This window comes from Gossypium hirsutum, chromosome A12 (assembly GCF_007990345.1).
Source record: "Gossypium hirsutum isolate 1008001.06 chromosome A12, Gossypium_hirsutum_v2.1, whole genome shotgun sequence".
Lineage (NCBI taxonomy): Eukaryota > Viridiplantae > Streptophyta > Magnoliopsida > Malvales > Malvaceae > Gossypium > Gossypium hirsutum.
In genome coordinates, this window is record NC_053435.1 from 108621959 (window position 1) to 108636585 (window position 14627).

The following is a 14627-nucleotide window of genomic DNA, read 5'->3' on the forward strand; positions in this document are numbered from 1 at the left end:
TCCATTACCTCGTTCACAATCGCAATCAATACACAATCGCAACGAACCATCTTTCTTTTTCACAAATAAGACAGGTGCGCCCTAAGATGATGTACTCGGTCTGATGAACCCTTTATCCAATAACTCTTGCAACTGTGTCTTCAACTCTTTTAACTCAGCTGGTGCCATTCTATACGGTGTTATTGATATCGGAGCTGTACCCAGAATTACATCAATTGTGAATTCAACCTCACGATCTGGGGGTAAACCAGGTAATTCCTTAGGAAACACATCAGTAAACTCATTAACAACTGACAATTGTTCCATCTTCAATTCAGAACCCCGATTATCAAGAATATAAGCTAAAAATGCTTATTTACCTTTCCGAATCAATTTTCGAGCTGTAAAGGCTTAAATAATTCTGACATCATTCTTTTTATCCCAAAACTCAGCTGAAACTATTTCCCCTGTCTGACATTTTAAATCAATCCGTTTTTCTCTACAATTCACTATGGCATCGTGTTCAATCAACCAATCCATTCCAAGAATAACATCGAATTCTCGGAAAGGTAACAACATTAAATCAGCAGATAATTCACAGCATTGTATTTTCAGTGGACAATTCTGACATATTAAATTAACCAACACACTTTGCCCTAGTGGATTAGTGACTTGCAATTCAAGGTCAGTGGACTCAACAGTCATTTTCTTTTCTGACACTAATGCAGTGCAAATATATGAATGTGTAGATCCAGGATCAATTAAAGCATACACAGAATCATCAAAAAGATAGAAATTACCAGCTATCACATCTGGAGCAGAAGCTTCTTCCTTTGCCCGGATAGCATATGTACGTGCAGGTACCCTTGTCTCTGATCGAGCTGCAGTATCTCTCGTTCCCGAATGAACAGTCCCAGCAGCACTACTTTGACCAGAACGTTTACCTTTTTGAGGAGTATTTGCTTGCTTCTCCCCTTGTTCTCTATCTTCTTTTAATAATTGAGGACAGTCCCGAATAAAATGATCAGTTCCACCACATTTATAGCAAGCTCCGGCTCTTCCCCAACACTCACCAATATGAAATCTACCACAATTTTTACATCTAAGTCTCGGAATATTTTGCACACTACTAACACTAGCTACTGGTTTCTTAGTTACTCCGACATCTTGTTGAGTCGTTTTACTTTTATTCAATCGTTCCGGAATTGTAACAGGTCGACTAGAATCATCTCTGAACTTTTTGGCCGAAAAAGTCGAAGTTGGTCTAGAGAAACTTCTTTTGTATACCTCTTTACCTCTTCTTTCTCTTTGCATCTTTTTGTTATACACTTCTTCCATCTTTTGAGCTCGATCAGACAGAACCACAAATTCTCGAATCTCTGTACCTCCAATCATCATTCTGATTTCATCATTAAGCCCTTCTTCAAATCTAATGCACATTTTTTCCTCTGTCGGTACAACATCCCGAGCATATCTACTGAGATACACAAATTCTCTTTCATATTCGGCCACTGTTTTATTCCATTGTCGAAGATCAAGAAATTCTCTATTCTTCTTATCTAAATATCTCTTTCCCACATACTTCTTCTTAAATTCGTTTTGGAAGAATTCCCACGTAAGTTTATATGCAGGTACCACTGCCTCAATGGTTTCCCACCAATTATACGCTTCTTCTTTCAATAACGAAACTGCACATCTGAAATAGTCCTCCGAAGAACACATCATCTGTTTAAAAACTCTCTCTAAACTCTTTAACCAATACTCTGCTTTAACTGGATTATCGTCCGAACTCCCTCGAAATTCTTCAGCTCCAAACTTTCTGAGTTTTTCAATCGGTGTTCTTTTGCTAGATTCATATGTTAAAGGAGGAGCAACCGGGGTTGTAACTGGTGGTACAGTAGGGGGAGGAGGAGGTTGTTGTGCCTGACTTCTTCCTTGTATTGTTTCATGATACCACTGATTCATTAATCCGTAAATCATATTTTTAAGTTCTTACTCTCTCATCAAAGAAATCGGGACATTACCACTTGTTCCCTGCTCAGAAGTCTGTATTCTACTATTAACTTCCTCTTCATGACTAGCACCATCGGGTCTATCAGACATCTTTACAATCTATAACAAAAATTAGTAATTAGATCGGATCATTCACATCACACTATCACAGATTTATATGGCATGTATTTTTAAACACTTTACACATCAAATTCATTCCGAGAATCGACTAAACCAAAGCTCTGATACCAATAAATGTAATGTCCCCTTTACCCGAGACCGTCACCGGAGTCTAGCACGAGGCATTACTAAACTTATTTGAGCACTTAAACAAATTCAAACAATTTATATCACACTTTCCAGACAAGCTGTCCAACTGCGTTATAGACGCAAAAAAATCATATCTCGAGTTATAAAACTCGAAATCCAAATCCGTAAATTTTCCCCGAATCTAGGCTCATATATCTACTTAATAATTTTTTTCTAGAATTTTTGGTTGGGTCAATTAGTACATTTTATTAGTTGAAGTCTCCCCTGTTTCAGGGTTTGGCTACTCTAACCCCTGTGTACTACGAACTAAATTTCTCCATGTACAGAATTCAAATAATCAAGCCGATTGTTTCTCTTAAAAATAGACTCATAAGGAATCCATACATATATAGTATAACTCCTAAATATTTTTGTACAATTTTTAATGATTTTTAAAAATCAGAACATGGGAGTTCAAAATCACTCTGACCTTGTCTCACAAAAATTCAAATATCTCCTGATATGAAAGTCTTTTGCTTACACCGTTTCTTCTATGTGAAACTAGATTCAATAAGATTTAATTTCATATTTTATTCAACCTCTAATTAGATTTTCATAATTTATTGTGAATTTTCAAAGTTAAACTACTGCTACTGACCAAAAACTGTTTTAGTACAAAATCTTGACATCTTTACTTCATTTCATTTAAACTCTATACATGCCATATAAATCTTCAAACATAAAACAAAAGCTACCGAAATTGATCTGGATAGCGTGCTTTGTTGTGTTGATCCGATCTACCAACTTCACTTCAATTCAATCTACATAAAAATATCACACACACACAAGTAAGCTTATTGAAGCTTAGTAAGTTCATAGGTTTAAAAGTAATGCTTACCAAATATAATATTTCCAAACAATACCAAAAAATTTACTAAAGTTTCCTGCGATTCACAACCATTGTTATAATAATTCACATAATTGAGCTCAACAATAACAACTACTCAATCTCTTTCATTTGGATTACTTCTCTTTTATTTCTTATAATCAAATTAGGAAACGGCTTACGAAATTGAGTACGTCGTTGCTTAATGTCATGATTCACAACTCAGTATGGTTTTCCTCATTGAAATACCATACCTACATTTTTCAACTCGGTATGGGAAATGCCATACCAACATATCACAACTTAGTATGGATGATACCATACCTACATATCACAACTCAGTATGGATGATACCATACCTATATATCACAACTCAGTATGGATGATACCATACCTACATTTCACACTTTGCCATGGAACAACCATGGTCTTATCCGTCAATTCATCACACGTCACGATACGAACGTACTCAATCCTGCGTTTTTCTTAATTTGCATTTCCACATTTATTATTTCATTAACAAAATCTGCACAATCCCACAACAAATTCGTATATAATAACACATTACATACTTCAATCATTCACAAATAAACATCTAAATTCAACCATATAAACTTACTCGGCTAATTTGTAGAAGGTATTGAAATTTAGGGATTATTTCTCAACTTTTTCTTTTCCTCGTTCTTCTTTAGATTCTTGATCTATAATATAAAATATTTCTACTCATTAGCATTTATTTGATTTCTATTTCACTTCACAATTTATGCTGTTCAAATTTTGAAATTGCACTTTTACCTCAAAATTTATAGTTTTTACAATTTAGTCCCTGCTCAATTCACCCATCAATTGAACTAATTTTTATAAATTAACACTTTATTTTATCATTATAAACTATTTCAAAACCTTTTATATTCTGAATTTCAACAGCAACCTTAAATTCACAACTTTTTCACAATTAGGTCCTAAATATCATTTCCTATCAAAATCACTTAATAAAACCACCTTATTATGAAACTAGAACTTAAATTTCATAATAATTCATCATAAACTTCCCTTATCCATCTAGGGTAACTTCCAATTTCACCTATAAAATAAAAAACTAATGAATTCTATAAGTGGACCTAATTGTAAAAGTCATAAAAACATAAAAATTATCAAGAAAAAGTAAGAATTAAACTCACATGATGTAAAAATATGAAAAATCAGCTTTTTCCAGACCTTCTATGGCATTTTGGCTGAGAAAATATGAAGAAATGTCTAGATTTTTCAATTACATCATTATTTAACTATTAATTTTTATACTATTTCCAATTTTGCCCATTGTTCACATTGTTTTCTTGCTTATTTCATACCCAAACCGTCCAGCCATGAACCTTTGGGTCTAATTGCTCTTTAAATTCATCTTTTTAAATACTTAAGCTATTTACTCACAATTTAACAAATTTTGTGCCATTTTCAATTTAGTCCTTTTTAATTAATTAGCCATCCAAACGTTAAACTTTTCTAACGAAACTTTAATAATAACTCAATGAAACTCCATAAATATTTATAAAAATATTTATAGCTTAATTTTCAATTTTGAGGTCTCGATACCTCATTTTTGACCCGTTTAACCTAATAAATTCTTTTAATTCACTGATTTTACCATTTCACAAATTCTTCTAAACTCTTACTTGACTCATAAATATTAAATTACTATCTTGTTCAATCTTATTTGTCGGATTTAGTGATCTCAAATCACCATTTCCGACACCACTGAAAATTAGGCCGATACAACTATTTTCCATTTGAGACAAAACCTCTACCTTTAGATTAATTCTCTCCTTTTACTTTCACTTTTGTTTTTTGGTTCAACAAAGCTTCTAATTCACTTCAAATTGCAGACGGCACAAGATAGGAGATTCTGAAGACCAATTTTTATTTATAGTTGAATGGACTTTACTTCCAAATTGAGTACCTTCTATGCTTCAAATTGCTAAAGCTGGGTGAATTATATATATATGTATATCCACTCTCTTATTTTTATATTAAGTTATTTCATTTTTTTTTCTTTTTACTTTTCCATTGTAAATATCTTGTTCTTCTTTTCTCTTTAATTTAGACATATTATTTTACAACAATTAAAAAGTATACATAAAAATGATTCGAGAACCCAAATATATAAACAAAGCAACGTCTTAATCAACGTGCTTTAGATCCGAGTTTTCGCAAATAATATACCTCTTGTATGTACTACTACTTCTATAAATAAACTAAATCATAAAGTTTGAATCTCGATATGGGAAAATCATTAGTTCTCAATTACGATTTTAAGATAAAATAAAAAAAATGTTTTAAAAAATATTATTTAAATCATTTAACCGATAAAAATCCGGCTAATAAATTTTAAGATATCATTCAACGAATTCCATTCTTTTTGGGCGTATCTCAATTTAGAATATTGTTTAGAGGTAATTTAAATGAGAGATGGATATAATCAAGAGTTGTTCGTAAATCCCTTATAAATAATGTTCGCAAGACTCTACATCACTCGTTTCTTGTGGTGGTCAATTGTCGTAGCTATGCATTTACTCATTACTCGTTTCTTGTGATGGTTAACTGTTGTAACGAATGAGCGTAAGGTCGATAGACTCGTCCACCCTAATTTATTCATTAATGGGGGGATATACGAGGCTTTTTGATTTCTGCAGCCAACCGTTTGACCTAGTCAAACCTTTACAATAAATACAATAAAATTGAATAATTATAAAAAGCAAAAGGGCACAGTTAACATATACCTTTTTAAATATTTTAATCTATTTCAGTATTTATTTTTAAAACCGGTTCAACATTAATATAATGTTATAAGAAAAAAGAGAAAATTAATTAACTGAGATACTCTTTTCTGTTTGGGAAGGGAAAAAATTTCATTAAAAAATGCGGGGAAAAAAATAAAATCCTCAGTAATGGAACCAAAGCACTTTTCATTTAATTCGATAAACTTGAGAGAACTGAAAAAGTAGTCAAGTTCTGCAAATTACATATTATGAACGGTTATATATGAAAAACAAGCTAAGAAAAATCTCTAAAACGCTACCTTTGATCCACGTTTTTTGAATCAATCAATCACCGTATATCCTACGGCTTAGATCCGTCGCCATTGCCAGGAATCGAAGAAGCATTCATCATCTTCCGAAACTCCTCGAAATTAACGTGCCCGTCGCCGTCCGAATCGACTGACTTGATCATCCCGACACAATCATCGGCTGAACACGCCATCCCCAGCCGATTCAAGACCTGGTGCAACTCGGTTGCCGAGATCAGGCCGTTCTTGTTCTGATCGTACAAATCGAAGGCCTCGCGCAACTCCGAAGCGGCTTTAACGGCGTCGGAAGAAGTGGACCAGAAAGTGGAGAATTCGGAGAAGTTGATGTAACCGTCTTGATCGCTGTCGATGTCTTCCATGACACGCTTGAACTCTTCCTCTGAGTAGTTGGATCCCATTGCCTTCAATACGTCGCGGAGCTCCGTAATAGAGATTTGCCCGTCTTTGTTGGCGTCGAATTGATCGAACACCCTCTTGAGTTCGTCTGTGTTTTCCATGACGGTGGCCAGAGAGGTTGTTTGGGCGGAGTTTGAGCGGCCGTCGATGAAGTTTTTTTAGGTAATGTAGGTCACTTCGTTTAGAATTACACTTGGAGGCTTTTATAGCAGTGGGAGAGAAATTAGGAAGAAAACAATAAAGGGCCCACTTTGACCGGTAATTTAATTGGTTTCCATTAAAATTGAAATTAACTCTGTGGATATTATTTATTGCATAATTATGTTGTGAGAATGTCAAAAATTTAAAATATATAAAAAAATAATTAAAATTAAATAATAACGTAAAGAATATTAAACTTTTGTTTATATCAAATTAAAAAATTGAAAAAGAAAATAGAAACAAAAATTGTGGTAGCAACTTGTAATGGTTTTATAATGTTATACCTGCTTCTGATTTTTCCTTTTAATTAAGGAGGGTCACCTTGCAAGTTAATGGAGTCATAGATAGGACATTTATCATTTACGCATCACGCATATTTATTCTCGAGACATTAAGATTTATATACATTAGACAATTTACAATAATAAAATAATAATTTAATTAATTTGTATGAGCAACACGTGATATCTCAAAAATTATTAGAAAGAATCTAATAAAAATTGTCAAATATCGAGAAAAAAGGGCAAGACTCCCTTTCACCTAATTAGGCTATCAACTCTCATCTCCAAAAATTAAACTACATATTTTTATAAGAATTAAAATATAATTTTATAATTTCATTTACTTATAATTTTTTTAATTTTTAAAATTTTAAAATTAAAAATTTATCATTTTGAAGTTAAAATATAAAATTATGATGTACAAACTTAAATTTTTATAAAACTTAAAGATTCAAATATATAATTTTCCATTTTAATGGTCAGAGGCCGCTGCCGGCCTCGGACGCTGCAAGAAATTAATAACGAAAATTTCCATCACATTTTTTAAATAGAGAAAAATAAATAAAATCCTAACCGTGGCTTTGGCTAAGGTCGACCGATCCACCAACTTTAAACATATTTGTATAAATTTCTAATAAAAAGTGAGAATAAAAAAAATAAAAGTAAGATATAAATTGGGTTTGGCACCCTAAATTTAAATATTTTGTAGTAAGTGATATTATGAATAGAAAACAAGATAAAAATGTTATTTAATCTTCAAAGAGAGTATTTAATTTTAAGTTTATTTATATAATTTATTTAATATAATAATTGGTGACAATAATATCATGTTATAAATATAAGAGCTTAAGTTTCATTTCAAACAATTCTATTCCTCATCTCCAATTATAGAAAAGAATAACTTTGATATATTTATAAAAGGAAAATAAAATTAAATCATGAGAATGGGTAATTTACCCCTTAAACTTGTCTTAACATATTAAATTGGTACTTAAATTTATATCTCCAAAAATATTTATTATTTATTATTTTTAAAATTTATAATTACCATAAGATATATTGAGAAATATCAATACGAAGATTTTAATTTAGGTAACGAAATATAAATTTAAATATCAAATAAATAAAAAAAAGTTTAAGGGATAAAGTATATAAACTCTTAAATCATTAGGGTGTAGTGGTGTACAGGAGTTACAATAAATGTCGAATTGAGATGGAAATAAGTGGACCCCAAACGCGTACGATCCCAAAAGAAGGCGTGTTCTTTTAGAAGTAGATTGGATTAAATTTATTAGCTTTCAATTTCATTGGTTAGTGGAGGTGCAGACGCGGCATCCGCGCGCCTTCTTTATGCTGCTTCCGTACTACTATGATATGCTCATATGCATCCATGGAAAATTACTTATTTGATTTGATCGAGTTTTCCAGATTTTTAAATTGTTTATAATAAATTGTTTTATTTTTATTAGATATATACGAAAGTATTCGAGTTTAATAAATTTTATTTATTTGAAATTTAATTTTTTATTTAATTGATATTTAAATTGAATAATTTCTTATTCACTAACGCTTGTTAAAATATGTTAATGTGATAGTGACAATTAATAGCATGGTAACACGTGACAAGTAAATAAATAAATAAATAAATTAGAAAATAATTATTTTTGCCTCATGTCAATTGTGATATTATTATATGTCACCATGTTATTAATCGTTAATATCACGTCAACATATTTTAACAGTTTTAGTTAGATATTTAAAAAAAGTATCAAGTTAACTTACGGTCTTTAAATTTAGAAACTAATTAGGTCTAAAAAATAGTTTAGATACTAAATATGTATAAGTTTTCAAGTTTAGGTACCTCTGTATATATTAACCTTTTATTTTTTTTTGTATTAAACTTCAAGTTGTTTAACTTATTTTGAAAAAAATAAGACATGTTTCCTTTTTTTGCTTTTTTTTAATATTGCTGGCTAAAATTTTAAAGTTTTTAATCGTTGTTTTAAATATAAAATATTTATTTTTAAATCATTAAAATTAAAATTAATTATAAATTTAATAAAATACTTTTGACTTAGAGTCCACTCAATATGATTATTTTATCTTGTGTCTCAAAGATTATCCAAGTAGTTTAATTTGTATCGATTTTCAATTTCTCGATTGTTGTTGCTTAGTTTTTAAGTTGGAACCAACTTTTTCTTTTTTTTTAATATCAATTTGAATGTCAATGTGGTTCTAAGTTCTATACATTCGAAATAGTAAGGTTAAATATAAAATGTGTTTGATAAAAGAATTCAAAATAATTGCTTAAATAGTAATATCTTTGATATGAAAGATTATTTTATGAAAATTTTCAATCATATTATTCGCGGTCTCACTTATTAAAATCACTCATTTTACATTTTTATTTTTTCATAATAGATAAGAAAGAATCACGATAATGGATTGTTTTGAGGTTCTCCCTCTTTCTGGTTGATCTTCTTTTTATAGAGCATTTCTTTTGTGTGGTTGTCATGCCTTTTCCATAAAATGTCAAATGAACCATGAAAAAAGTTGGTGATTTTCATTACTTTATTGTGAGGGTAATGGAAGAATCATTTTCACTGTCAACTAAATATTAGGCATTATCACGAGACTAGAACTTTAATCTCGTAAACTATGTGTGTAACAGCCCAATTTTCAGTAGTGTCAGAACAATGATTTGAGATCACTAAATTCGATGAAAAAGTTAGAAATTTTTCTGAATCAGTGAATTTTGTGATTTAAAAGAAATTATTAGGTAAATTGGGTCAAAAACGAGGTATCGAGACCTCGATATCATAAACTGAGCCGTAAATATTTTTATAAATATTTACAGAGTGTCAATAGGATAATATTAAAGTTTCGTTAAGAAATTTTAACGTTTCGATAGTTAATTATGACAAAGGATTAAATTGCAATAGGGATAAAAGTTTAATTATAGATTAAAGAAAAGTTAAAAGGACCAAATAGGTAATTATGCCTTTTTCCAAAGTTGAGGCGGCATAAGTATAAAAATCTGAGATTTTTATGTGTTAAAAAAATATTATTATATTATAGTAATGATTATGTTTTTATATTATATTATTAATATTATATTATATTATATTATATATATACATAAAACAAAAGAAAGAATAGAAAAAGAAAGAAAAGAAACATAATAGAAGAGACGAAACAGAGAAAGAAACAGAGAGCAAAACGGGCAGAGAAGGAAGGAAAGAAAGAAAGAAAGAAAGAAAAAGAAAAAGGGAAATTTAAGGTTTTAAGGATCCAAGCTCAATTGGTAAGTCAAATTAAGTCTTTTTCTTATAATTTTTGAGTTTTTGGAATCCTAGAGATAAATACTACTTGATTTATGTTGATATTTTGAAAGTTAGTAGATTGTTAGACATGAGTTATGTTGAATTAATTGATGAACTAGAGGCTAAAATGATTGAATTTTAAGTTAGAAGTTAGTAAAAGATTGATTTGTAAAATAAAATATAAGTTTTGAATTGATAGGGATTAAATTGAAAGAATCCCAAAATTAGGGATTTATGGGGAAATTGAAGAATTAAACTGAGTTTATAGTAAGAATTAAGAAAGAATATAGAGTTAGAATGCAAAAATAAAATTAGTATTGATAAGGGATTAAATTAGAATTTGATGTTGCCATAGAAGGAAAAAAATGTTCAGAATGTTATAAAACATAAGAATAAGAGATGAAGTTTAATTTCCGAGCCTTGGGGCAAAAATGTAATTATGTAAAAGTTTAGGGGTAAAATTGTAATTTTTAAAAAGTTAGAGTCGAGGGCTATTTTGATGAATGTGATTATTAAATAAGTTAAATTTACTATTTTAGATCAAGAAGTACGAAACTCGAGGTTAGACAAAGGGAAGAATAAAGTTGAAGACTAAGTTGGTAAATTTGGCTATAATTGGTACTGAGGTAAGTTTACAGTAAATAAATGCAATATTTCAATATTTATTATTAATGCTGTTAATTTCCAGCAATTATGAATTTATTTTATGAATTTATTTGATGATGATCTAAGCATGAAATGATAGAGAATTAAAATTAAAAAGTCCCGTTGATACATAAGGATGGTACTGGATACGAATGTCATGACATTTGGGTAAAGAGATCCCATGTAAGACCATGTCTGGGACATGGCATTGGCATCCTTAAGATCATGAGAGGTCCCTTGTAAGACCATGTCTGAGACATGGCATGGGCACCGAGACGAGAGGTCCAATGTAAGACCATGTCTGGGACATGGCGTTGGCACCGAGATGAGAGGTCCCCTATAAGACCATGTCTGGGACATGGCATGGGCACCATCACGAGAACATCCCATGTAAGACCATGTCTGGGACATGGCTTTGGCATGTTATTATCAGAAGAGACCCGAGTATCCTTATTATTCCAATGTAGTTCAACGGGCTTGTAAACGAATCATGTTCATGAAAGTTCAGTTTAAAGCATAAATGGCAAGCTCAGGTAAGTTGTAAGACTTAAGAACTTATTATACTATCAATTGATGTTCAACGATGCAGCAAGGATTGAGTAAGTTATGCACACAAATATTCTAAGTAAACAAGTAAGAGAATTAGTATGAGATTAACTAAAGAGTAAACTAGAGATATAGACATTGAGTTTAATTATTTAAATTAAATATTGTTATTTATTTGCTAGTAAACTTACTAAGCTTTATGCTTACTGCTTTTATTTCTCTTTCTCTTATAGTATTGCAAAGCTACTTCAAGGATCCTAAAGAAGTCGGAGATCGTCCACACTATCAACTACAACTGCTCGGTATTTTATATCGAAACACGTTTAAGTTATGGCATGTATAGGGATTTAGTTATTTTGTATGTTTGTAGTGATGATTTTGCTAATGAGTGATGTGTAAGTATTTGATGATGTATGGTTATTAAAAAGATTAAGGATGAAGGTGTTTGTTGTTATGAAAGATTAGGTGGTAAATTATGCATGGAAATCATGAAAGGATAAAATTTTGCAAAGAAACAGAATTCAGGCAGCACAGTGACGTGAATTTGAAAAATCACCCAAGATAGTATAAAATGAATTAGAGGGTGAATGATATGTGGAATTAAAGCTTGTTGAGTCTATTTTCATGGAAAAATAACGGTGTAGAAAAAAGAAATTTATATTGCAAGATATGTGAATTTTAGTAAGATAGGGTCAGAACTATTTTTGGAGTCCCCTGTTATGAGTTTAGAAAATAATTACAAATTGTACAAAAAATGGTTATGAGTTGAAATTTACATGCTTAGATTCCTTAATGAGTCTATTTTCTATAGAAACAAGTAAGAACTTCATATGAAAATCCTATAGTGAGAAAACTTATTTTTAGTGACTAGAGGTCAGGGCAGTCTGGTGGTGACACAGGGGAGACTTTAACTAATAAACTGTACTAATTTGCTGAACCAAAAATTCTAAAAATTTTATGGTGAGTATATATATGAGTCTAGTTTCAGGAAAAATTTACGGGATTAAATTTCGAGTTCTGTAGCTCAAGTTATAATTAATTTAGTAACTGCTGCGCGATTAGACAGATTTGCTGCGAATAATGAAATAAATTTTCAAACCTAGTTTTTATGCTCCGAACTGGTAAGATAAGCTAAGTAATGCCTCGTGCTCGACTCCAGAAACGGTCTCGGGTAAGGGGTATTATATTTTATTGGTATCAGAGCAGGTTTAGTCGGTTCTCGGAAATACTCAGTAAGAATAAGAGTCTACCTATACATGCCATACTTATATATTTTGATAGTGTGACGACTCCTGACGATTTTAAAATGTTTTCTTTTATAGTTATGGATCCTGAACGAGCTAGTACAGATGAAGTAGAGAGTAATGCACCTATTCCCGCAGAAGGGACGGTGCCATCAGATGTTATATCAGTCCCATATTTCCTAAGTGTTCTGTCTCGTCTACTGGGCCTCTGCTAAGAAAAAAAAATGTTACAAGATAAAATATTATCTTTGATTCAATGATGAATGATTATAAAGGAAAAATAAGTTACAAAGCTGTGAATAAAGAAGTATGTATTTGTAATAAAATAATTTAAAGTTGTGAATAAGTAAATGTTATTTAGTTCTGTATGGAGATTTAAAATAGTAATCCTTATAGATAAGGATGAAAATCTACATTTATACACTTAAAAGAGTAACCTTGATAAATGAGAAATGTTTTACTAATAGACAAAAATGTCTCTAATTGATCTAGTTCCGACAGTGATGAAAGTGATATTTGAGTATTTGATAGAGAAAGGGGAGTTGCCTATATGAGTAAAGATTTATAAGGTATGAAATGAATGTTTGTAATGAATATATTGACGATAAAAGTCATGTTATGTGTATATATATATATAAGTATATATATAAGAGTCAAATTTTGAGGCTTTACGACCTTCACCCCCTCACCTGAACAATGGAATTTACAAGAATTGTATTCATTAAGTTTACAAGTGTGAAATTGAAGAGTTCAATAATTGAAGGAATAATAATGCAGTCAGAATTGTGGATGGGATAGCAAGTAAAGAGAGTTCTAGAAAGGATATTAGATTTTTTTTAAATGATTATTGGGATTTGCAATGTCGCTATTAAGGAAGAAGCTATTCACGAGTAACCGACTTACTCAGGTATAAAATTTAAAGAGCAGGTTAATCAGAATTTCTTCTGAATTGATTTCTTTAATGATTGAGATAATGTGAGATTATTGATGACTTTAGTAATCAGTGGGATTGTGTTGAAAATTGCAAACATATCTGAATGCAGTTGCTATAGTCGAGTATTTTACAATGATCTCTTCTGGGTATTCTATATGCTCTTTTATCCTCAGAAGTATATGCAATTATTTATTTTCAGATATGATTCTTATCATATAGCAAGGTTGGCTAATCGTATTGTTAGACGAAATTATTATTAGTCTGGTTGATTCATGATCGGGATTCCTCTATCTTTCTTTGGCTTTCTAATCTATTATGTTCGATGGAAGATTTGATGATAAGACTCATATGAAGCTATTTTCTATTTCTACTAGTTGAAGCTCCGAATTATATATATGGAATTTATATTGTCTTTATCACAACTATTCCTAGTACGTACAAGTGATATTCTTCTTTTGCATTTTCTCTGGGATATCATCGATCTCTTTATCATTCAATGTGGTTTTTCTTCTCGGAAATTTAGTATAGCTTCACATCTTGGATTTTTTTATCTCGGTTTTCTTATTATTCTTATTGTCTAATCTTATTTATTAACCATGGTTCATCCGTACAAGATATTCATTGTCCGGAGGTAACTATATTTATTACTGTTATAAATCTTGGTTTGATCATGGGAACTCGGTGATATGGATCTCAGATTATAGAAGTTGTATTACTGCACTGGTTGTTATTGAGACTACTTCGGTTTTCTTCAACTATTTTGGAGTGCATTATTGATGTTGAAGTATTGTTCTATCTATACGGTTGGAACAGTCAGTTCTATTATGGCATTATGGTTTTTAATCTATCTGATGGTTGTGGCTTCG

At 30.8% G+C, this 14627-nt stretch overlaps 2 protein-coding genes and 1 long non-coding RNA gene across 3 annotated transcripts; 1 reads left to right on the forward strand and 2 right to left on the reverse strand.

Annotated features, from left to right (window-relative positions):
* Window positions 1-25: 25 nt before the first annotated feature.
* Window positions 26-2082, reverse strand: LOC107930997 (uncharacterized). The gene is made up of 6 exons (XM_041084255.1): window positions 2004-2082; window positions 780-1913; window positions 630-698; window positions 406-539; window positions 211-306; window positions 26-100 (listed from the first exon to the last, which is right to left on the reverse strand). The coding sequence occupies exons 1-6, from the start codon at window positions 2080-2082 to the stop codon at window positions 26-28; spliced, it is 1587 nt and encodes a 528-aa protein (XP_040940189.1).
* A 3970-nt stretch (window positions 2083-6052) lies between these two features.
* On the reverse strand, window positions 6053-6774 carry LOC107930954 (probable calcium-binding protein CML27). The gene has a single exon (XM_016862728.2). The coding sequence runs from the start codon at window positions 6686-6688 to the stop codon at window positions 6224-6226; it is 465 nt and encodes a 154-aa protein (XP_016718217.1). The 5' UTR covers window positions 6689-6774; the 3' UTR covers window positions 6053-6223.
* A 5042-nt stretch (window positions 6775-11816) lies between these two features.
* On the forward strand, window positions 11817-13187 carry LOC107899718 (uncharacterized). Its single transcript, XR_005906559.1, has 2 exons — window positions 11817-11885; window positions 12906-13187. It is a non-coding gene; the product is annotated as an uncharacterized lncRNA (long non-coding RNA).
* The last annotated feature ends 1440 nt before the right edge of the window (window positions 13188-14627 follow it).

Bases quoted from the DNA above. Each gene is read 5' to 3' on its own strand.
- LOC107930997 (XM_041084255.1), bottom strand. From the start codon at position 2,082: ATGTCTGATAGACCCGATGGTGCTAGTCATGAAGAGGAAGTTAATAGT. The intron at 699-779 runs GTAATTTCTATC...GCACTGCATTAG, and splicing joins TGCTCCAGATGTGATAGCTG to TGTCAGAAAAGAAAATGACT. The intron at 307-405 runs GTCAGAATTATT...TCTGAATTGAAG, and splicing joins TTTGGGATAAAAAGAATGAT to ATGGAACAATTGTCAGTTGT.
- LOC107930954 (XM_016862728.2), bottom strand. From the start codon at position 6,688: ATGGAAAACACAGACGAACTCAAGAGGGTGTTCGATCAATTCGACGCC.